Here is a 25,799-nt window from a genome sequence, read left to right as displayed (position 1 = left end):
CTTAGCCAGTGGAGACGCGGCGTCTCCGCCCACTCAACCGGGGACAGTCTGCTGCTCAGTTAGGGCTCGAGGAATAAAAGAAAGCACCTTAGATTTATTAATAGCTGCGCGGTTAAGTACGGCATCATTTTAAGAAAACAGAGACGATCTTGACAAATGATGAACAACGCTTCTTTCTTTTTAAAAACGATCCCATTTATTACACGGGTTTATATGCTAATAAGAGGAAATGCGAATTAGTGAAAACTGAAATATAAACAGAAAGAACAAATTAGACGGGTAGAAAACAGACAGAGAGAGAGAGAGAGAGAGATTGTTTTTGATGTTAGAGCGCCCTCTGTACGCATTAAAGTGTTCACATAGCACCAGTCCAGGAGACCTTCACCTGCTTTTCATTAGCGCGCCTTCAAAATGTGCCTTCAACTTAAAATCAACACAAAACGAAACCTCAGGCTTCATCATACACAAACCTGAACGTGCAACATAACGTGCAATCTTTCAGGGATATAACATATCCTTTTTATCCCAAAAAGCTGGAATATTGCTGGCTGATGAATTTAACTGTATATTTGCTACACTGGTTTCCAGTAATATGTAAGCACTGAAACATACTGAGTCCCCTGATTTCATTATATCTATAAACAGCACTTCTCTACAAAAAGGGATCGTCTTACACTTGCAAAAACACGAACAGGCATTTTTGCTTCGTTTATGAACCTTTCTTTATTCATGCGCTCCCTCTAAAGTGCAGAGTACAGAGAAATCCGATTCGACTCTTATTTTGAAAAAGAATGGGAGGGGGGTTCTTCCTAAGAGTTATTTAGTTTTTAGCCAGATTATTAGTTCTCCGGGAAGGATGGACTTTAGGGCTGAATCAATTACAGAGTGCGGGCGCATGAGAGACAGAGAGAGAGAGAGAGAGAGAGAGAGAGAGAGAGAGAGAGAGAGAGAGAGAGAGAGAGAGAGAGAGAGACTGCTTACACTCCACACACACACGCGCGCGCGCACACACACGCACGCGCGCATACGCACACTCACTTACATACATACGCACTGAGGATTAGAAGCGCTACAGAAGTGAAGGAGGACCCTTAACAGTGCTCAGTGGAGAGTTGTACAGGAGTACGGCCATTCAGTTTTTTTTTTTCTTTCATCGAGGGAACACACAAAAGGATTTTTAAAAGGTATTGTGTGAGTAAATTGGGTTTGATTACACTAATTGGCTCTTTTTTTTAATCTCCCAAACAATAGCTTATTGTGCCTTTTTTAAAGGCATAAATTAGCTGATTGAATTCCTATACTTTCTTAATTATTTCTTAATTTAGGAACAAGATCTATACACTTCAATTCAATTTAGAAAACAATTTTAAAATAATTTCCTCAACCAAACACGGGTATTGGATTTAATCTAATAGTTTTATGGTTTTGCTGAGAAAATTTTTTACAGGGATTATTTCCAAGTCCATCAAATTTCTTTTCGCGTTTGAGCGGACTGCAGGATTTTCCCCTCTTCTGAGTTTGATGTTCACCCCAACTTCTGCACGCAGCCCGAGGTGGATTTAAAGGCATTTCGGAGTTTCGCATATGGTCTCCAGTCCGAGCTCAGGGAGAGAAAAGCGGCTCGGCTCCAGCGCGCAGCTGGGGGTGCCATCCTGCGTCTAATGGCAAACACATTTCACACTCTGTACCAGCTTGATCCCCTTTTACACGGAATGCGCCCGAGTGAAATGGAATATCGTGCATCTGGAGTAATTTGCGGAGATATTTTTCTTCCAGAATGTAAACTCCGGATAAATATTTTCACAGATTAAAATGCGGCTTTGGATACCTGAATTACAACATATATATATATATATATATATATATATATATATATATATATATATATATATATATATATATATATATAGCAGTGGATGAGCTCTGTTTTACGGTGCGTTACGGTGTTACGATGTTTGCTGCACTTTTTGGAGAGGAGGTCACGGCCACGTATACGACCATTGGTTCCATCCCTGTGATTAAAACGATTTCTGCGCCCTGCAGACTTCACTATCGGTGGATAAACTTTTCTTCTGTATTCCCACGGAGCATGTGGGATTAAGTTGAACAAGAGGGAGATAACGACAGAGGACGGCAGAATGTAACATTCCTCTCTCAGCTGTTGCCCCAGATTGTTAGGCGCGTAGATTCGCGGCTTTTGGGCAAAACAGATGCGCATCTGCGCGTGGGAGGAATGCAGTCGGTGGGCTGAAGGAGAGCGGGTGAAGGTGGGGGTGTACCGAGTGAGGATCTGTCCGAGATCTGAGCCTTTCCGCCTATTTCCTCAGGAAATAAAACCACTCTCCATTCCAGTCCCTTTGGGTTCGAGCGGGACCGTTGTGCGCGGGATTGTTAAACTGGATACGGAACGTTTCGGATTCCCAACCCTGTGCTTTAAACGCCCAAGGGGCAGAGAGCTCGTTTGATTGCAGCTGGATTTTTCATGGACAATTACTACCATCCGAGTGCTGCTCAAGCAAACAACAATAAGGGCAATAAAGAAGTACAGGCAAACCCCACTCCCGCCCTTTCTTTATTGGTTTAATACTGAAGTGGACTTCTTTGAAGAAAATCATCACAGTTTGAACCTAATCTGCCTTCATTGATGGATGTAGTAAAAAAACACACACAAGATAATCTATATACAAAACCGACCATCACTTACAATACATTGATTAAGTTTGAGGCTGCGTTTATACCCGTTTGTAAATGTAGACATAATCAAATTACGCAAAACCGCCTTTCTAGAGATTAAATGCTCCCTGCCTAAGTGACACAAGGTTGTTTACGAAAGGCCACAATTAAGTAAGAATGAGATGTTAGCTATCTCACAGACAGCGGCTTTCTGTCCCTCGAGCGCTGATGGGATCCAGCGGGGTCCAGAGCAGGCAGACAGATAAAACAGAGACGCGCGGAATGTCTGATTGCAATCACTCTGGTTTAAGTGAGTTGTTTTCATGATAAGGGCTATTTTGATAAAAAAGAAAGAACTAGAGTTTGGGGACGAAGGACAGACAGACTACTGTCTCACAACTCTGGTGGAAAATGAACTCATTTAAAACGTTACAACAATATTTCAAAATTGTAATGCGCATATCTAATAACAATTATATATGTGTGTATATATATATTTATTCAATATAAACAAGCGCATTAAAAATATGTGAAGAGACAAAAACATAGATTGGTACACTCGGATAATTCGAAACATTCTATTGTCCTTAGAAATGTCTGCGGTCAATTTGCCGCTCTGTCAAATCTTGTAGTGTGTCGCCGCCTAGCGAGTGAGGAGAGATGATCGGCTCCATGGTGCGTCCTGGGATCCGGCAGTGACCGGAGACCTTTCATTGAAATTTTTTGAGGAAGGAGACCATTTCTGAAGATGATTTAATGCATTCTTAAACAAGACCCGAATCCTGGGCTCCGTTTACACCTGATATTAAAATGAGATCAGTTTGCAGTGTAGATGTTTTCCACATATTCCAGACCAATGTGTGGCATTTGTTGTCCCTTTTTTTCTCATTCAGAGAAACCCTGGATTATATATAATATATATATAATAAATAAATAAATAAATAAATACATAAATACATAAAAAAATAAATAAATAAAATATGAAGAAAAATATATGAAGCCCACAAAATGCAATGTAAAATTATTTCATCTGGTATGAACTTCCTGATGAAACTTTGATATTCATAATAATGTTTTAAAAGTTTTTATTTTTAATATTAAAAAAGTAAAAATTATAATTTAACAGATATAAAATTAATTCTGTGTAACTCAGACCCCAAAAAAAGACCAAATTGTGATGAATAACAATTGCAAATGATCACATTTATGATTACAAAGAAGAAGGGTTTAATCTCTCTCTCTCTCTCTCTCTCTCTCTCTCATTTCAGCTGAACACAACTTAAGCAATAATGTGGACACTGAAGACACATCTCCTTTTGGGGGTTGTCCTCTTCGGAATATTACAAAGTAAGCTTTTTTTAAATTTATTTTTAAAAAGAAAGAAAGTTGTGCTTATTTTGCATCAGTCAGGTCTGCTGATAGAAAACAAAGAAAGCTTAACCTGTGTGCATGTTCTCCAGATGTGACGAGTGGCCTGTCGCCTCCGACCATCGTCTCGGATAAGGAGGAGTTCGTGTTAGAGCTGGACTCAGTGTTTAACATCAACTGTACGGGGAAAAAGAGGGTCATGTGGGAAGAGCCGCTACCAGTTAACACACACGTGATGTCCGAGCATTACACGACCACGCTGCAGATTGACCGCGCCGCCGGTTATCACACAGGAGAGTACATGTGCGTTTACGAGAGCCAGGATGGAGAACAACCAAACTTAGACAACATGGCCAGCATCTACATTTTTGTCCCAGGCAAGTAGTAACAATGGTGGAAAAAAAGTCAGTATAATGGAGATGTTTCTTCGATTAATGTATGAGCCTAATGTATGACATGGTGAAGTGGCCTAAATGAAAGCTTTGCTTAAATTTTTGGCTTTAAAAATTTAGCTTGTCTGTAAATCATGTGCAAAATAAAAACAGTTTTGGACTTGCCACTAATAATCTAATCTGAAAGATGTCAAAATTTGTTGTCTGTTCATTAATTTTTAATGTTCAGAAACTATAAATCTGTAACTCTGTAAAGTTACAGAGAACTTCTTATACAAATTGCCAGTGGCAGATAAGTCAGTCCTGATGAGACGTCATATACAACACTTCACTTCTTCAAGTGTTGGATGCTAACCTCCTGATATGTTTCACCTCAGACCCTCAAGTTCCATTCGTTCCTGATGAATCGGCAGAGGTCCACCAGGATAACATTCCTTGCCGTGTTACAGATCCCCAATCTGTGGTGATTCTGTGGAGTCTACCACATGGAGACGAGTTCTCAGCTCACTATGAGCAAAAGTACGGATTTATAGGCAACTTTCCTCCCGGCCAGTACGTGTGCGAGACCTTTGTGAACGGTGAAGCGGTCAGGAGCATGGTGTACAATGTGACAGACATGCCATGTAAGTCCTAATCCACTTCTTTCTATTTATCCCTTTAATTCATATCCAGAGTGAGTTTTTATTTTATTTGACATCTACTTACTGTCTGTCTGTGTGTGTGTGTGTGTGTGTTTAGTTATGACACATATTCCAATGGAAAATGATTTAAGTGTGAAACTGACAGCCAGTCAAGAGGAGATAAAAGAAGGAGAATCTTTTAACCTGACCTGCACGGTTCCACCTGGTTCTCTTTATGTCCAGCAATGGTTGCATCTCAGTAGACAGGTAAAGGAATTATTATTTTCCTTTCCCACCCCATAGAAAGCAATGCCAAATTTGTCAGTCCCACAATGCATTGCTCTTTCTTCATTAATCTGCATAGAGAAACTACATACTGCATTTCATTCCCCAAATCAATGGAGATCAAAGCTTTACTCTCTGTTTACTCTCAGAGATCTCTGTTTTGTGTGTGTGTGTGTGTGTATGTGGAGGGGGGGGGGGGTGACTACACGGCTGTATGTCAGTAAAAGATTAAAGGAGGTCTTTTAGTGCTGACCATTTGCTCAAATGTTTATGAGGGGGTTTTGTCAGTGTGTGGGGTTTGGGGTGTCTCCAAAACAAAACAACTTTCTCAGCAATTCCTGAATGTTTTTCATTCACACAGGCATACTATAGCAAACGTGCTATATTGTGCTCATTATGGTAAATTGTGTGCTCTGAGCTCCGATACCAACATTCATTTACAGCTGTGTTTTGTATGGGATTGCTTTTATTGGCTGTATATAGATAGTTTATTAGAGAAACTTCCCCTAGAAACACCAGAGCTGAGATCTTTTTTCAGCCTCCTGGACAGATTTATTTCCGCTGACAGATAGACGCTCTCCCAAACATGCTGAAGCCAGTGCCAGACGTGGAGATGGCCAGATTGAAAGAAAAACTAAAGCAGATCTTTCAGGCAGTTTATTTTTTTAACATGACTAAAGTAGATGACAGCCAACTGGAAACGGACTAGATACCGATACTGACGGACTACATATGGCTTCATTATATCCATAATATATATATATAAACATATGAGTGAATAGTTTTTGTTTCACTTTGACCCAACCCCAGGCTGTAGGTGCTATCCAGAAGAAGGAAACCTACCCTGATAAGGTTTCATATATCCTCATTATCTCACATGCCTCAATGAATGACTCTGGCTTCTATGAATGCTCTGTCACGGAGCAGTCCAGCGGACAGACCAGCTCCTCCCAACTGATCGTCACCATCCACGGTAATAATCTGCCTCTCGCTTGATTATCCTGCATCTCTGTGTTCTCCATGCAAAGCTACTGGAGAAAGTGATTCATCTGATGTGTACTGGAGCCCTGAGAGACCAAGCCGACATCAAAATACCAAGTTTTCCCTTTACTTATAAGTACAAAAGCTACATTGGTCACATAACAACTGTCATATCAAGAGACCTCAGTAGCAGATTATGTATTTATAATCCAAGGCACAAATCACGTCATTTGTTAAGTGTCAAGATCCAGCATCAAAAAATATTTGTCTAAAATCTCCAACCAGTAAACATCATAGAGTGTCTAAACTGTCTAAACTTATCAAGATACCAGTTGGATTCACTATTCACTGAGGAAATATGAAGTTTTGGACAAAAAGAATAGCCTTTCTATCACTTTTATACCACTGTGACTTTGTTAACAGTTTGCCGTTTAGCTGTAAACATATAGATGAGCAGCTGATAAATACTGCACTCCTCCATAGCTGATCAGAGAACTCCTCCTTCATCCTGCTAATTCAGCTGCTAATGAGTGCTAAAAAGGTTCTACTAGCACACACTCAGGGCACACCTAGATTGCTGAAAACAAAGGTTTCATGATATCCAAAAGTTAATATTTGGCTTGGTGTATCAGGGCCCCTGGATGTTCGTTTCATTTTCTTTCTTTCTTTCTTTCTTTCTTTCTTTCTTTCTTTCTTTCTTTCTTTCTTTCTTTCTTTCTTTCTTTCTTTCTTTCTTTCTTTCTTTCTTTCTTTCTTTCTTTCTTTCTTTCTTTCTTTCTTTCTTTCTTTCTTTCTTTCTTTCTTTCCTGTGGTTAAAGAGGGATCTTTCGTTACTCTGGAGCATACTGGGATTGGACCAGAAGAAACCATCCCTCTCCTGGAGGAAACTGAATTCACCATTTACATCCATTCCGATGCTGTTCCCAAGGTCACATGGTCCAAAGATGGTCTTGTATTGAATAGTAATTTCGTAACCACCAAGACCACTCTTCTAGCAGACAAAAGGTAAAGTTAGACCTTGATGATACTGCAGAACATCACACTTATCGCCATTTTAAGCATTTTCTTTATGTGAAATCTGTCACTGAAATTTGACAGTGTGTGACCATATCCTGTATGTCAAGGCCCAGAAAGCCTGGATGCATTACACTGTTTGTGTAAAGCTCTTGTCTGTTCCATCAAGGTACGAGAGCGTTTTGATTCTGAGACATCCTGTCGAAGAGGACAGTGGAACATATAAGATTGTAGCATCAGCCGGCTCACAGACTAAAGAGTTCTCCTTCAAACTCTATGTTGAAGGTAACACTCTGTCCATTCCTTGTACTGTATGTGGTATTTGTGCACAGATGGGCATGTGGAAGTTTGTTTTAATTGTAGAGGAAGAATCCTGCCACATTACTGATATATGTACTAGTTATCTAGAAGCAATAAGGCTTATGTAGTGTATTTGTGTGTGTGTCCATTCCAGCTGGTGAGCCCCAGATAATACAGTCCATGCTGGCTCCGGTGATCTGGCCCAGGAAAGAGACTATGGTGGTGTTCCTTCACTCCATGTTCAGACTGACATGTCGGGGCCAAGCAGAAGTGCTCTGGGATGGTCCCGTCTCCCTTGACCATCAGAAGTTAGATGACAAGAGAGGCCTGTTCGTCTCTACGGTGACTGTGGACAATGCCATGGCAACACACACCGGAGAATACACTTGTTACTACAAGAACGAGAATCAGACAGATGGGAGCAGCATCTACATCTTTGTGCCAGGTACGGAGAGTGACAGAGAGAAAGCGCTAGAGAAAAAGAAGACAGGACACTGTGATTATGTAAACCCGCACTGATGGTGTTATGTAAACTTTTATTTAACTACATTTGTATTTTCTTGCTACAAATTTGACTGAATTTTGCTTTGCTGCTTTAGAATGCGACTGCATTTGTCTGCACATACTGCTTTGCAAAATTTGTTTAAGCCAAACTTTTTTTTTTGCACACCTACTCTCTCTCTCTCTCTCTCTCTCTCTCTCTCTCTCTCTCTCACTCTCCCACACCCTGCTACCCCCAGATCCGGACATGCTGTTCGTGCCTCCCCTGCTGCCCTACGGCCACCACGTGCTGAAGAGCCTAGAGGAGATGGAGATTCCTTGCCGTGTGTCTGACCCGAGCGCTCAAGTGAAGCTGTTCCACATAGAGACTGAGCAGGAGGTGCCCGTCAATTATGACAGCAAGAAGGGTTTTCTAGGCAACTTCACACCCGGGACATATGTGTGTCAGGCCACTGTGAATGAAAAAAATCAGAAGAGTGAGGAATACATTGTCCATGGCTGGATAGGTAAGGATATACATATGTGTGTGTTTTTAATATTTTTTAGACAGCATCAAAACATGGTGTATTAACATGGTAAGGCTGCAGCATTTTGGCTCAAATATCAAATTTCTGTATCTCATGTTTTGTTGGTTCAGGGGGTTTAGGGGTGCACGTAGAGCTGAAGGCAGAGAAGAAGGCTCTGCTTGTTGGAGAATCCCTCATAGTCAACTGTGTAGCCAAAGGCAGTGACTTGCTGGAACAACAGTGGAAATATCCTGGGAAAATGGTGAGTGATACATATCACACTAAATTTCCAACACAGTTTGTCTTACTAAATGATGTATGATTGGAAGCATACTGTATTGAACAAATTGCATTAGAGATGCATAATCTTCACATTTTCTTTGATTAATCAATGATAGTTGTCTGTCTCTGTCAGGCGAATCGTGCTACGACGACGTTAAAGGAGAACAAAAAGGATCAGGAGATCTATTATACCCTAACTGTGCCTGATGCCAGAACTAAAGACAGTGGAAATTACGCCTGTTCCATCACTGACATTATGAGTAATGAGAGCCAAACCAAGGAGCTCACCATTACTGTCTATGGTACAGATTATTAACTCTAATGCACAGTTTTATGCATGATACATACGTTATATAGTATACAGACAAAGAAAACACCGGCTATAGGGGTTGGGGGTGGAGTTCTGGGCGTTGTGACAGGGTATTTCATTGGCTTTGTTTCCATTTTGTCTTATTGGAGCTTCACTGCAAATTTTATCTGCAAATATGTTTATAATATTGGGAGTGCTCTCTTTATAGGGTATGATATCTAATAGAATGTTTTGCTAAGCATATAAATCATGTATATCGTATGCTATGGCCATCACAGACACCAGATCTGAGCCATTTGGGAGAAATTGGGCTAGTGTGTTAGACCACAATCATCTGAACAGTAGTTGCAGGAATGTGTTTTAGGAGAACGGTGTTCCTTGTTGCAGCACAGGTCCAAAGACTTGATTGTGAAAAGCTAACATCTGATTATTTGAATTTTCCATTAATTTGTCACCTGTCTGTCAGTTCAAGAACTGAGTAATGTTTGTGTCAGCTGTCTCTTTGTCTTTACAATGAACTGATATGATATAAAAGTTCTTTCTGCTGAGACTTTAGGAAATGCAGCTAGAAAGCCAGGTTTTACTGCTGCATGCTAATGTTATGATTGTGAACTGAACATGCTATTCCCATTTGTTGATGTATACTTTACTCTTCTATCCCAAATTCTCCAGAGATGGAGTTTGTGTCGGTGGTTCCAACATTTGCCCCTGTGGAGACAGCCAAGCTGAACGATGTTCGTGAGTTCCTAGTGAACATCGAGGCTTTTCCTGCACCCAAAGTCACGTGGATGAAGGATGGTGTTGTACTGGGTGATGTTGCCGCAGAGTTTACCACCTCCCTTCGGACGATCAGCGAGATAAGGTTTGACGCCTGGGACACACGTGACACATACGTTTTTTTTTAGAGTGAGGCTCAGATAACTCATTTGCAAATAGATTTAACTTTAAATGTGACCTAGCTGAGGGACATTCAATTCACATATTCAGATTCACACTCAACAGACTTGGAGGTGTTTTTGTGTAGAGTGTGTTCATTGATCAATAATCTCAACATGTGCATAACCAGCGTGTGTGTGTGTGTGTGTGTGTGTAGGTACCAGAGTACTCTTGCTCTGATTAGAGCTAAGGCTGAGGACAGCGGCAACTACACGGTGCGAGCTGAGATAGGCAACCAGAGCATCAGCCACTCTTTCAATCTTCAGGTCAAAGGTAAAATCCAGGAGAGTTTTGAAACCTTGTCATTTCTCCTGTGTCTTTCTGTGCCTTCACTTGAATTTGCAGGTGTTTCAGTCACAACGTTATTTTCATGCATTTGCATGTCTTTTTTCTATTGACTGGCCATGAATCCTTTCTTTGTCCAATCTATTTCTGTTTTGCCTGCATTTTCATATATGTTAGAATTTTACATTAACTTTCTCTTAAGCTGTTTTCGAGGCTCTGAATGTCTTTGTCTTCTTAGATGTACTAACCGACGTAGCTATGTGTATCTCTGCTAATAGTCGTGTTTTTTCTCTATGTGTACCATAGTTCCTGCTGTGATTGTGGACCTGCTGGATCTGCACCATGGTTCAGAAACAGGCCAGGCTGTGGTGTGTGTTGCCGGAGGATCTCCAGTCCCTGAGGTGGAGTGGTACATCTGTAAAAACATTAAGCAGTAAGTATGCCGAAGACTTGCTCCTCAGGCTGTAACCTGTTTGTTGTTTTGCACCACAAGTTCCTTTTATTTTATATGTACACTTTCAATACTGTTCTGTTCCTCATCACATTCACTGCTTTTCCTTATTTCTCAGGTGTTCCAATGACTCTAGCGAGTGGTCACCTCTTCAGGCCAACACCACTGGTATTACCATTGATACACACATGGACCAGGACAACCAGTTGGAGAGTCAGGTGATCTTTGGACATCTGGAGAACACACTAGCTGTGCGCTGCCTGGCAAGGAACGAGATGGTCGCTGTGTCCCGTGAGATCAAACTAGTGGCTAATGGTGAGATTCTTCATCATCCTCTGGCCCTTAAAGGCTGTCCTCAATGTTCATTAATCATCTATTCACATTTGTCATTTGCCATTATCATTGTCATATCGCCAGCTACTCCTGTGTACCATTTGGTGACTGGTCCAGATATTGTGTGTATGTGTGTGTGTTTCATGAAGAGAAACACAGCTTTACCAAAAGTTACTCTTTGCTAAAGCCTTACATCTGTTAGCATCATTCTCTCAGGCTCCCCATGTAGTGAATGCCTGATGGATTCCCCATGTGGCACTTGTGAAAGGGAAATCCATATGCCATATGCCCCTTTGGTTTATCCATTCAGTGTCAGTGGGGCATTTTTTCCTAAATAGCTGACTTACACTGTAAACCGTTTAACCATATTCACCATGCACTTCAAGAATGTACAGTGTATTCGAAATGAATAAAGTAATGAATGAAGAAATTCAGACGTAATTAATATACAGTTGTAGTCAATTAGGGTCAATATTCAAAGACGTTATTAGTTTAGCGAAATCAATTATTTAAAGGTTTCCAAATTAAAACGTAAAATGACTCAATTATCAAATTTGAATTTTCTCTTATGCCAATGGTGCTGATGTGTTCAGGTCCGCACTCAGAGCTCACTGTGGCGGCTGCTGTTCTGGTGCTGTTGGTCATTGTCATCATCTCACTCATTGTGCTGGTCATTATCTGGAAACAGGTACACACTTCCACAGTCATTTGTTTCAGTCATTCAACATTCATTCATTCGTTTATTCATTCACTCACTCACTCACTCATACCATCATGAGCGGATACTCTCACATGCTCATTCACTCAATCACTCACTTAATCACTCACTCTCTCTCTCACTCACTCACGCACGCACTCACTCATACCATCACTCACTTTCTCAATCACTCACTCATACCATCACTCAGTCATACCATCACTCACTCACTCACTCACTCATACCATCATGAACAGAGACTCTCACTCGCTCATTCACTCAATCACTCACTCATTCACTCACACCATCACTCAGTCATACCATCACTCACTCACTCACGCACACACTCACTCATGACCTCACTCACTTTCTCAATCACTCAGTCATACCATCTCTCACTTACTCACTCTCACTCACTCACTCACTCACTCATACCATCACTCAGTGATACCGTCACTCACTCACTCACTCACACCATCACTCAGTCATACCATCACTCACTCACTCACTCACGCACTCACTCATGACCTCACTCACTTTCTCAATCACTCAGTCATACCATCTCTCACTTACTCACGCTCACTCACTCACTCACTCACTCACTTATACCATAACTCAGTCATACCATGACTCACTCACTCACTCACACCATCACTCAGTCATACCATCACTCACTCACTCACACCGTCACTCAGTCATACCATCACTCACTCACTCACTCACTCACACCATAACTCAGTCATACCATCACTCACTCACTCACTCACACCATCACTCAGTCATACCATCACTCACTCACTCACTCACTCACACCATCACTCAGTCATACCATCACTCACTCACTCACTCACTCACTCACTCACTCACTCACACCATCACTCACTCACACCATCACTCAGTCATACCATCACTCACTCACTCACACCATCACTCAGTCATACCATCACTCACTCACTCACTCACTCACACCATCACTCAGTCATACCATCACTCACTCACTCACTCACTCACTCACTCACACCATCACTCACTCACACCATCACTCAGTCATACCATCACTCACTCACTCACACCATCACTCAGTCATACCATCACTCACTCACTCACTCACTCACACCATCACTCACTCACACCATCACTCAGTCATACCATCACTCACTCACTCACACCGTCACTCAGTCATACCTTCACTCACTCACTCACTCACTCACACCATAACTCAGTCATACCATCACTCACTCACTCACTCACACCATCACTCAGTCATACCATCACTCACTCACTCACTCACACCATCACTCACTCACACCATCACTCAGTCATACCATCACTCACTCACTCACACCATCACTCAGTCATACCTTCACTCACTCACTCACTCACTCACTCACACCATCACTCAGTCATACCATCACTCACTCACTCACTCCATCACTCAGTCATACCATCAATCACTCACTCACACCATCACTCAGTCATACCTTCACTCACTCACTCACTCACTCACACCATCACTCAGTCATACCTTCACTCACTCACTCACTCACACCATCACTCAGTCATACCATCACTCACTCACTCACTCACTCACTCACTCACTCACTCACTCACTCACACCATCACTCAATCATACCTTCACTCACTCACTCACTCACTCACACCATCACTCAATCATACCTTCACTCACTCACTCACTCACTCACACCATCACTCAGTCATACCTTCACTCACTCACTCACTCACACCATCACTCAGTCATACCATCACTCACTCACTCACACCATCACTCACTCACTCACTCACTCACTCACTCACACCATCACTCAGTCATACCATCACTCACTCACTCACTCACTCACTCACACCATCACTCACTCACTCACTCACTCACTCACTCACTCACACCATCACTCAGTCATACCATCACTCACTCACTCACTCACTCACTCACTCACACCATCACTCAGTCATACCATCACTCACTCACTCACTCACACCATCACTCAGTCATACCATCACTCACTCACTCACTCACACCATCACTCAGTCATACCATCACTCACTCACTCACTCACGCACTCACTCATGACCTCACTCACTTTCTCAATCACTCAGTCATACCATCTCTCACTTACTCACGCTCACTCACTCACTCACTCACTCACTTATACCATAACTCAGTCATACCATGACTCACTCACTCACTCACACCATCACTCAGTCATACCATCACTCACTCACTCACACCGTCACTCAGTCATACCATCACTCACTCACTCACACCATCACTCAGTCATACCATCACTCACTCACTCACTCACTCACACCATCACTCAGTCATACCATCACTCACTCACTCACACCGTCACTCAGTCATACCATCACTCACTCACTCACACCATCACTCAGTCATACCATCACTCACTCACTCACTCACACCATCACTCAGTCATACCATCACTCACTCACTCACACCATCACTCAGTCATACCATCACTCACTCACTCACACCATCACTCAGTCATACCATCACTCACTCACTCACACCATCACTCAGTCATACCATCACTCACTCACTCACACCATCACTCAGTCATACCATCACTCACTCACTCACTCACTCACTCACTCACATCATCACTCAGTCATACCATCACTCACTCACTCACTCACTCACTCACACCATCACTCAGTCATACCATCACTCACTCACTCACTCACTCACTCACTCACACCATCACTCAGTCATACCATCACTCACTCACTCACTCACACCATCACTCAGTCATACCATCACTCACTCACTCACTCACTCACACCATCACTCACTCACACCATCACTCAGTCACACCATCACTCACTCACTCACACCATCACTCAGTCATACCATCACTCACTCACTCACTCACACCATCACTCAGTCATACCATCACTCACTCACTCACTCACTCACACCATCACTCAGTCATACCATCACTCACTCACTCACTCACTCACTCACTCACTCACTCACACCATCACTCACTCACACCATCACTCAGTCATACCATCACTCACTCACTCACACCATCACTCAGTCATACCATCACTCACTCACTCACTCACTCACACCATCACTCAGTCATACCATCACTCACTCACTCACTCACTCACTCACTCACACCATCACTCACTCACACCATCACTCAGTCATACCATCACTCACTCACTCACACCATCACTCAGTCATACCATCACTCACTCACTCACTCACTCACACCATCACTCACTCACACCATCACTCAGTCATACCATCACTCACTCACTCACACCGTCACTCAGTCATACCTTCACTCACTCACTCACTCACTCACACCATAACTCAGTCATACCATCACTCACTCACTCACTCACACCATCACTCAGTCATACCATCACTCACTCACTCACTCACACCATCACTCACTCACACCATCACTCAGTCATACCATCACTCACTCACTCACACCATCACTCAGTCATACCTTCACTCACTCACTCACTCACTCACTCACACCATCACTCAGTCATACCATCACTCACTCACTCACTCCATCACTCAGTCATACCATCAATCACTCACTCACACCATCACTCAGTCATACCTTCACTCACTCACTCACTCACTCACACCATCACTCAGTCATACCTTCACTCACTCACTCACTCACTCACACCATCACTCAGTCATACCATCACTCACTCACTCACTCACTCACTCACTCACACCATCACTCAATCATACCTTCACTCACTCACTCACTCACTCACTCACACCATCACTCAATCATACCTTCACTCACTCACTCACTCACTCACACCATCACTCAGTCATACCTTCACTCACTCACTCACTCACTCACACCATCACTCAGTCATACCATCACTCACTCACTCACACCATCACTCACTCACTCACTCACTCACTCACTCACTCACTCACACCATCACTCAGTCATACCATCACTCACTCACTCACTCACTCACACCATCACTCACTCACTCACTCACTCACTCACACCATCACTCAGTCATACCATCACTCACTCACTCACTCACTCACTCACTCACTCACACCATCACTCAGTCATACCATCACTCACTCACTCACTCACACCATCACTCAGTCATACCATCACTCACTCACTCACTCCATCACTCAGTCATACCATCACTCACTCACTCACACCATCACTCAGTCATACCTTCACTCACTCACTCACTCACTCACACCATCACTCAGTCATACCATCACTCACTCACTCACTCCATCACTCAGTCATACCATCAATCACTCACTCACACCATCACTCAGTCATACCTTCACTCACTCACTCACTCACTCACTCACTCACACCATCACTCAGTCATACCTTCACTCACTCACTCACTCACACCATCACTCAGTCATACCATCACTCACTCACTCACTCACACCATCACTCAATCATACCTTCACTCACTCACTCACTCACTCACTCACTCACACCATCACTCAGTCATACCTTCACTCACTCACTCACTCACTCACACCATCACTCAGTCATACCATCACTCACTCACTCACTCACACCATCACTCACTCACTCACTCACTCACTCACTCACTCACACCATCACTCAGTCATACCATCACTCACTCACTCACTCACTCACTCACTCACTCACACCATCACTCAGTCATACCATCACTCACTCACTCACTCACACCATCACTCACTCACTCACTCACTCACTCACTCACACCATCACTCAGTCATACCATCACTCACTCACTCACTCACTCACACCATCACTCACTCACTCACTCACACCATCACTCAGTCATACCATCACTCACTCACTCACTCACACCATCACTCACTCACTCACTCACTCACACCATCACTCAGTCATACCATCACTCACTCACTCACTCACTCACTCACACCATCACTCAGTCATACCATCACTCACTCACTCACTCACTCACTCACACCATCACTCAGTCATACCATCACTCACTCACTCACTCACCCTGTATTAACTGTGTTCACCCGTCGGTACTGGTGCTTGTTTACACTGTAATTTATGACATTTTAAATCATTTACTCAATTTATTCATTCAATAAGAGCATTTTTAAAAATTCATTTATTGAACCACTTCTTTTCATTTTTCACTCAGTCTGATTTCAAGCAACTTTTTCTCTTTATGTTTCTATAATCTTCCAGCTGCTACTCCAGGATAAATAATGACTAACCGATGAACAAACCACTGCTCAAAAAATTTAAATACTTTATTTCTACCAGTTCTAAGATCAACAGTGTGGCTCGTATCAATCTAAAAACTCACCTATGTGCATTTCAGAAGCCACGTTATGAGATCAGGTGGCGTGTCATCGAGTCGGTCAGTCCGGATGGGCACGAGTACATCTACGTGGATCCCATGCAGCTGCCCTACGACACACGCTGGGAGTTCCCACGTGACGGCCTTGTCCTTGGTGAGTCACAATCACACATCCATGTTCCAGTGTCCTCACTCTGGCTCTCCGACTTGTGCTGATGTAAGTGAATGGATTGTGGTCAGGAGCGCTGGCTTGTTTCTGGCTGCTGTGGGTGCAGCCCTGTGATAGCAGCATTGTCAGGATGTGTTGTGTGTCTCAGCACAGCGGTCACGTGGTGGGTTCACAGTGGCTGTGATCAAAGGTGGTTTTTCTTTAACATAAAGCCATAGTGGTGCAGTTGAATAGTCACAGATGTCCTGATGCCCTCAGAATGAATGCAAAGAAAATCTTCTGGAGATGAGGGAACTTATCTCAAAGGATGCAGGAACTGAAGAAACTAATTATCTATGTGAACCCTGGGAATTCACCAACATGAATAGAAACAAGGTTTAGCCAGGCTGTGTTCCTAAAAAAAATAGAGGAACTAGTCATTATTATGTAGCACATGCAGTACACTGTTAGTCATATTTTTGCTTACAACCACAAGAACCTATTGAGCTAGCTTGGTCATGTTAACGGTCTCTACACTCTCCACTTCAGGGCAAGCCATGAAGAGTGCTCAAACTTAGGAAGAAAATATCAAGGCGAAATCTTTTATGAATGTAGAACAATCATCGGACCAGGTGTAAATGACTGACTTGGTATGTAAGACTATGAAAGGTTTTAGTTAAAATTAGTGATCTCTCCAGTTGTGAAACAAATCACATTCGGTATTTTCATAATTAATTTGGTTCTCCTAAGGACTGGCCACATTCCAGCAGCTGTACCTAAAATAACGGCCTAAAATTATACCCCTTAATGGAAGACTGAACAAATCCTGTGGATTACCAACCTCCAGCTTGTCAGGAGAGTGAACTTGATTTACATGGCCTTGCTTGGTGTTCAGGCGTGTGTTTTTTTGGGGTGTGGTTGTGGAGGAAATACTGTAGGGAGGGATTATATTTGTTTAAATTTTGAGTTTCAAAACAGCCTCGGCTAACTTTCACCCAAAGCACTGACCATATCGGTGAAGGTGTGAAACTTTGCATATGCTAATCACTGTGCGATTGTCTGTCACAGGCCGTATTCTGGGCTCGGGGGCCTTTGGGAAGGTGGTGGAAGGCACTGCGTATGGACTCAGTCGCTCTCAGCCAGTCATGAAGGTTGCAGTGAAGATGCTCAAACGTGAGTTTAATAGAGAAAAAAACATGCTTCATCAAATGATTGGTACTTTATTTGACGTGTTCTAATTTATCTGACAGATCTTGTGCATAACCAGTGGGTTGATTATTTTTTTGTTTGGTCCCTCAGCAACGGCTCGCTCCAGTGAGAAGCAAGCACTGATGTCAGAGCTGAAGATCATGACTCACCTGGGCCCACACCTCAACATTGTCAACCTGCTGGGCGCCTGCACCAAATCAGGTACACAAATGCACACATGTACAGAAATTGTACACACACACACTTCATTAAACTCTGGGAGTATGTGGCAGAGCAGTAGCTCTTCTGAGTTTGATGTTTTTTAAGCTGAGTTTATTTCTCTACCAACTTTGCTCGTTAAGTGGGCCTTTGATAAAAGTGATTAGACACCCTCCATTTCTCTCTCTCTCTCTCTCTCTCTCTCTCTCTCTCTCTCGCTCTCGCTCTCTCAGGTCCTATCTACATTATTACCGAGTACTGTTTTTATGGAGACCTGGTAAACTACCTGCATAAGAACAGAGACAGCTTCCTGAGTCGACAGGCTGAGAAAGGCAAGAAGGACCTGGATATCTTTGGCATCAATCCAGCTGATGAGAGCAGCAGAAGGTCAGAGCTAACACACACGCACACACAAATGCACCTGCACACACACACACACACACACACACACACATACATGCACAAATGCACGTACACACAAACTCTGTGCAGAGGTTTGACATCCAGTCCCAGTAATGTAATATTATTGTGTGTCCTCAGCTACGTGATCCTGTCGTTTGAGGAAAAGGGAGACTACATGGATATGAAGCAGGCAGACACAATGCAGTATGTCCCCATGTTGGAGAGAAGCAATGCCTCCAAATACTTTGACCTTCAGAGTGATGACTATGATCACCCGCCCTCTCACAAACACATCAATGGTAAACCCTCACTCACAAAAACATGGCCGAAACACCATCACAATCTCTCACGCACAGGGGCTCATTACACATACCTTCTTGGGTCAGAAAACATAATAGCAGCGAGATGTTTTTCTTTCACTTCTTCCTTTATTTGTTTTGGAGTCTCGATTAGTTTTCTTCTCTTTCTGTTTCTCTGGGTATGTTTGTCCTGTTCAGTTTGGTTTGCCTGCATCTGGTCTGACTTGGCAATAACTTTTTAAACACACACACACACACACACACACATCTACATACACACATACACTTCACAGCAACAGTGAAGGCGTCCACCCTCGTTTCTGGGGATGTGATGCATTGCACTCTGTGCACCCTGCATTTACTGGGGATAATTGTAGTCCGTGGGGTTTGCTGCATGCTTCACCCAGCCATTACAAGGACCTATACAAGCAGCTCTTTAAAAATGTACTTGCATCCCAGCTCATGTAAAGCAGACCAAGGCGTGTTGTCCACATATGCACTTAAGTACACATATTCAAAAGGGAAGTGGGGAAGCTAGAATGTTTAACCTAGGCTATGTGTGTGTGTGTGTGTGTGTGTGTGTGTGTGTGTGTGTAACAGAAAGTGAGGTAGAAAAGCTTCTTTCTGATGACTCAGAGCGCTTGACCACGATGGATCTTCTTAGCTTCACCTATCAAGTGGCCAGAGGGATGGAGTTCCTGGCCTCCAAAAATGTGAGTGAAGCCGTAACTAAATGCTGGCTGTGTATTAATGCTCCTCAACCTAAAGCTATAAACGTTGCAGAAGTTCCTTAGACTGGCTTTTAGTACGTTTGGCTTATTAAAGCTAAAATATTACATTAAATATATTTATATAATGTAAATACTATATAGCAGTATAACAACTGTTGCTCCAACCAGAGTTTGCCAGAGCTCCCAATTTGTGGTGTTGAGGTGGCTCGAGAAAAGCCCAAACACTCAGAATAGAACATAAGAGTGTGTTTCTGTACGTTATGACATGTTATTAAACTATACCTTGGCACATTACTAAAATATATTATTAAAGGACCACACATCAGCTATGAATTTAGTTTATGGGCTTTTAAATGCTTCCAGAAAGGGACTGAAATCATCCAGCAGTATTTTCTTTCACCTGCAGAGAGACATGTTGTAGAATAATGACAGATTTATATAGAGAATGAAACAATATAAGAATTTCAGATTAATTTCCGAGTCATATTAAGAACAGTTAAAGAATTGATGAAGTGATAGATTGAAAAATGTCCCTCTGTTGTCTTCAGTGTGTTCACAGAGATTTGGCCGCTCGAAATGTCCTGCTGTCTCAGGGGAAGATTGTGAAGATCTGTGACTTTGGGCTGGCCAGGGACATAATGCACGACAACAACTATGTATCCAAAGGAAGCGTAAGTGTCTCTTCTTTGCTATGCTTGTTCGTGTCGAATGCTTTCTACATAAGAATACAATGTGGTGCTGATGGAGGCATCCGTGCATTTTATGGACAGCTGTTAAAGTCTCCTCCATCCTCTCTCTCTCTCTCTCTCTCTCTCTCTCTCTCTGCATACACAGACCTTCCTCCCAGTAAAATGGATGGCACCCGAGAGCATTTTTGATAACCTGTACACCACTCTGAGTGACGTCTGGTCTTATGGCATTTTACTGTGGGAGATCTTTTCTCTGGGTACATGATCAGCTACTGATATGTCTTTTAAAATATACCAGATTGAGAAATATTCCAAGCAATATCCAATCCCATACCATTGTGAATTCATCTTATATATAAATATATATGTTTTTTTGCAGGTGGGACCCCTTATCCTGGCATGGTCGTGGACTCCAGCTTCTATAACAAGATCAAGAGTGGCTACAGGATGGCCAAACCTGAACACGCCTCCAGTGATGTGTAGGTTACACATCTCTCTAAATGCACATTGTTATTTCAGTAGTATTGCAAGCTTTTCTTGTCTGATTGGTGAATGTTTGTGCCAATGTAGCTATGAGCTGATGGGGAAGTGCTGGAACAATGAGCCTGAGAAGAGACCCTCATTCCACAGTCTGAGTGAGAGTGTGGCCACCCTGCTGCCGTGCGGATACAAGAGGGTACGATCTAGTAAATCAGCTGGTTATCTAAGACTTCGGTCTCTTTTACTGAATCTCTTTTGTCTTTCTATTCGCTCTGTACACATTCTGCCTAAACTAGCTTCCTGTTTCCTGTGGTATTAATGCAGTTTGTCAGCTTGAGCACAGCAACTAGGTGTGACACTCAAGTTAACGCTCCAACTGGCTTACACCCAACAGGACCAAAATCCACCCAGAGCATTCGCCCGTTAGCCATAATGACCTTCCCAAACATGCACCACACATGGCACTTCAAAACTCAAGTTTCCCAGAGTCACATGGCCAGGGGCTAACTAGATGCTCTAATAGCACCCTGGGAAGGGGCGTGGTGGGAAATGTGGTTCTTTATAAGTTTTTCCAAATCCTCACAGAACCACAGAGCGGGTGTGTAAATGGAACAGAATGTTTGAATGAGCCATGTTTATAGCAGTGTTTAAGGAAATATAATGGAGAATATAGAGACCGCTAAAAATGATCGAATTTCCTTCGCCATTTCCTTAAAGCACTTTGAAAGACAGGAGCACATTTTAACGTCGTTATGGAATATGAGGTGTTTTGTCTATTACCATTTAGAGTTATTACATTAGAACAGGATGATCTCCTCTTCAGCAAACATATGAATGTCAGAATTGGTGTTTGTATCTGTGCAGAGCTATGAGCGTGTAAATAACGACTTCCTGAAGAGTGACCACCCGGCAGTGACCCGCGTTCAGTGTGTGCAAAGCGACGAGACCTACCTGGGTGTGGCCTATAAGAACCAGTGCAAGATGAGGGAGCGTGAAAGCGGCTTTGAAGAGCAGAGACTCAGTTCAGACAGCGGCTACATCATCCCTCTGCCCGACCTGGACCCCCTTTCCGATGAAGAATACACCAAAAGAAACCGTCACAGGTAGGCAGCCCACATCCAGCCCTACATATTGGACTAAAATATTGAATATTTGACAATTCTAATCAAATTGAATATTATTGGAAATAATATGCTGTAATAAAAATAAATAAAATCTCTGTATGTGGTTAATAACTGTACTGTTATTTGACTGGAGCAAAAGGAATGAATTTTGCCTGGTCTGATATTGTAGGCACAATTTAAAAGACTCAGTGTATGTGGTCAGATTTCTGGACAAACCTTTGGAGTGACTGCCTGCTAAATTATATTTCAACTGTGAATCAGTTCAATAGCCGGTTATTTAAATAGTAACATTCATACATTCTGGACAAAATGAAATAAATTATTGCAAGACATGGAGAAAACAAACACTGAACTATATAAGGAATAAAACAGAATGGAAAATAAGGACAGAATGATGTGAGGATTATCCTTTAACCACACATCCTCAAAAGTGTTTTACTCTTTTTATACCACAGCAATTTGTGAACATTTGCATTGTTTAATAGAATATTAAAACAACCTCTTGTAGTTTTTGTGTTTATTTTAGTTGCATTTAATGTTCCACAAAAAGAGTTACACTTACATCACAGGACCTATTAACGGTCATTTCATGACCATCCTCTTTATCTCACCATTAAAACAAACACAGCTTGTTGTGTTACTGAGAAACTGGAAAGTCCTCTATCCTGAAAGCACCTGATGTACAAAGCTCTGGAGACTCCTTCTACTGTGAAATAGCTACCTCTGTACTAAGCTTCACCGTGTTAACTAGTGTACTATTGTACCCCCAAGAACAAGTTGTTACCATGGAAACAATACCGGATTAAATGGAGCACACTAATTAAAATCTGTAACAGCTAACACTGAAAATTATTCGGCACCCTCTGACCAACCAGATTTCAGAATTCAGAATAATGTCCAGTCCTATCATTATTATTAAATGAAGTAATTGTGAAGGAGTGAAATAACGAATGATGTGTTTTGTTTGTAGCTCTCAGACGTCTGAGGAGAGCGCTATAGACACCGGCTCGAGCAGCTCCACCCTGCCCAAGCGGGAAGGAGAGACTCTGGAGGACATTACACTGCTGGATGAGATGTGCCTGGACTCAGGGGATCTGGTAGAGGACAGCTTCCTGTGAGATGAAAAAAGGAAGGAGGAGAAAAGGGCTCCAACGCAAACATTAACACACAAACTCTTCTGAATAGCCCTTTTCTCTCTCCCACCTGCCCTCTGAACTCATTCGCAGAACGCAGAATCCTCAGAGGAAAATAAAGACTGGAAGTCCTGTGAAGGTCATTTATCATTAGAGACAGCGTCCTCTACTGGCTCGGAGGACGGTCTGGTAAAAGACTATATTTTTTGAGGAATAATCCAGAATATTCACGTTGTATAGAACTTTATTATCGATGGGCATTCAGAACAGTGAACTAATTAAGCAGGAATGTATCCTGAGCATACTATTGTATACTCCATAACCAGCTGATTTACATACGAGTCAGTTTTCAATGACCACTACACCTGAAAAACTGACCCAAAGCCCTTTACTTCCATTCACATTCCATGCACCGCACATCGCATTGAAAAGCACAAACCTTGAACTTAAATTTCTAGCTCCTGTAGCTGATCGAACAGTATATATATCGGCCGTGACGCAATAAGTGCAGCAGTTTGAATTTTTTTTTTTTTTACATAATACTGAGTATAAATGTGTAATATTTTGTGAATATTGGGAAGGGATGGGAAACGTTTTTATGGTCCTAAATGAAGAAAATAATAATAATGCAATAATGCTTTGACTGATGCACGTCACACAAACCTCACACCGTTGCAATTTTGACACGTTGCAGTAAAACCGTACCAAAGTGTGGACCAAAGATTAAACTTTCAACTGTTCAATGTGTCAAACAGATGCGACGGCAATATATAAGATTTCTACCAGTGTTATAGTACACAGGATCTAGTGTTTTTACCCTGTGGCAGTGATGAACTAATCACTTCAGTGAGAGGATAAACATTGTGGTAGCTTGATCGGCCTTGATGGTCAAATGCTGACAATAAGCTGGAATGTTTTGATGCTGTGGATAAAATTCTGTAACATATTCATCTATTTACTGTTTTGAATCATCTGAACCATGCGGTGACTCTATATCAGCTGGTTTAGATAGCCAACCCGAAGGTGTCCTTTAATCCTTTCGGCTTTCTTTTTGAATCTTTAGCACAAATTCTATAGTAATATTAGTAAAGAGAGGTGTAGACAGACAGAGCACTGCAACAAAAAAAAAAAACATCTTAGCAAAGGAAAACTTCTTGAATATAGTCTAGTGTTTCCTTTTATAAGATTACACTAACCCAAAGATTATTAATCCTAGACATTTTCTGTTCATTTTTTGTAGGTTGATGGTGAAACTGGTGTCTCTTGCTAAGACATGAGGAAATTAGAAAAAAATAAAATTAATTTTAATTAATTAATTTTAATTGATTAATTAAAATATGGTAATTAATAAATAAATAAATAAATAAATAAATAAATAAAAAGGGTTAATATTCTATTTGTTTTATTGTAATCTTGTAATAGGATTTTTAGATACAAGATTTTTTTTCACCCGATGTCATTGTTGTTGAATTGTCTCGTCTTCTTCTTCTTTTTTTTTAAATTTTTTTGCAGATTGGTATTCTTCTAATATTGTTAATATGCAAAAGATGTTTATTCCCAGACAATATCAACCCTCTGTTCTATTCCTGAGCACTGATGCTGGACACTATGGACTGTAAAACCCTGGTATTCCACTGTAAAAGCTTTATGTAACCGGAAACAGCAAACGTCCAGCTTCAGTGCGTATATATATATATATATATAAAAAAATAACGTCTAAACCCCAGCTGATTTCCATCTCACCTCCATCGTGTACAGTCGTCCTGAAGCATGGTAGAGATTCTCTGTGTAGTTAGTTTGATGTTATACATCACTGCACGGATTAAATAGCTTTTCAATGTATAGTTTATGGTCCAGCGATCCACTGCCTCCCTCTGAGTGTATATCCACTGTGATCTACTCGATGGGCACGAAGAAGAAGAAGAAAAAATACTGTTGCACTTTTTAGACCCTTCTTTTGTTGCTTTTATCTGTCATTGTATGTTTGTTTTGAAGAGTTTATATGATGAGCAAATACATTTCATGAGATTTATTTGGCTTTAAAATGCTTCCATTTTCTGAAAAGTGGTATGAATTATACTCCATGGTACAGTATGTATAATAATAGGT

The 25,799-nt window shown here is 41.9% G+C and overlaps 1 protein-coding gene across 1 annotated transcript in view; it reads left to right on the top strand.

The window, feature by feature from the left end:
* Window positions 1–996: 996 nt before the first annotated feature.
* Window positions 997–25,799, top strand: part of pdgfra (platelet-derived growth factor receptor, alpha polypeptide) — a 24,906-nt gene continuing 103 nt past the window's right edge. Inside the window, exons 1-29 of the mRNA XM_058379482.1 lie at window positions 997–1,184; window positions 3,942–4,020; window positions 4,134–4,418; window positions 4,811–5,056; window positions 5,172–5,320; window positions 6,149–6,311; window positions 7,138–7,324; window positions 7,503–7,618; window positions 7,788–8,078; window positions 8,374–8,640; window positions 8,772–8,902; window positions 9,056–9,224; window positions 9,905–10,094; window positions 10,326–10,441; window positions 10,760–10,886; window positions 11,023–11,219; window positions 11,831–11,925; window positions 17,299–17,431; window positions 18,494–18,598; window positions 18,725–18,835; window positions 19,066–19,219; window positions 19,373–19,533; window positions 20,134–20,246; window positions 20,813–20,935; window positions 21,099–21,210; window positions 21,333–21,432; window positions 21,524–21,629; window positions 22,298–22,536; window positions 23,528–25,799. The exon at window positions 23,528–25,799 is cut by the window's right edge and continues 103 nt beyond it. Coding sequence (XP_058235465.1) covers window positions 3,963–4,020; window positions 4,134–4,418; window positions 4,811–5,056; window positions 5,172–5,320; window positions 6,149–6,311; window positions 7,138–7,324; window positions 7,503–7,618; window positions 7,788–8,078; window positions 8,374–8,640; window positions 8,772–8,902; window positions 9,056–9,224; window positions 9,905–10,094; window positions 10,326–10,441; window positions 10,760–10,886; window positions 11,023–11,219; window positions 11,831–11,925; window positions 17,299–17,431; window positions 18,494–18,598; window positions 18,725–18,835; window positions 19,066–19,219; window positions 19,373–19,533; window positions 20,134–20,246; window positions 20,813–20,935; window positions 21,099–21,210; window positions 21,333–21,432; window positions 21,524–21,629; window positions 22,298–22,536; window positions 23,528–23,675 — 4,392 coding nt within the window. The 5' untranslated portion in view covers window positions 997–1,184; window positions 3,942–3,962 and the 3' untranslated portion in view covers window positions 23,676–25,799. The remainder of the gene's footprint in view (window positions 1,185–3,941; window positions 4,021–4,133; window positions 4,419–4,810; window positions 5,057–5,171; window positions 5,321–6,148; window positions 6,312–7,137; window positions 7,325–7,502; window positions 7,619–7,787; window positions 8,079–8,373; window positions 8,641–8,771; window positions 8,903–9,055; window positions 9,225–9,904; window positions 10,095–10,325; window positions 10,442–10,759; window positions 10,887–11,022; window positions 11,220–11,830; window positions 11,926–17,298; window positions 17,432–18,493; window positions 18,599–18,724; window positions 18,836–19,065; window positions 19,220–19,372; window positions 19,534–20,133; window positions 20,247–20,812; window positions 20,936–21,098; window positions 21,211–21,332; window positions 21,433–21,523; window positions 21,630–22,297; window positions 22,537–23,527) is intronic.

This window comes from Hemibagrus wyckioides, linkage group LG25, assembly GCF_019097595.1.
Source record: "Hemibagrus wyckioides isolate EC202008001 linkage group LG25, SWU_Hwy_1.0, whole genome shotgun sequence".
Taxonomy (NCBI): Eukaryota; Metazoa; Chordata; class Actinopteri; order Siluriformes; family Bagridae; genus Hemibagrus; species Hemibagrus wyckioides.
The sequence above is the reverse complement of the archived record's forward strand: the minus strand, read 5'-3'. Positions and strand labels throughout refer to the sequence as shown.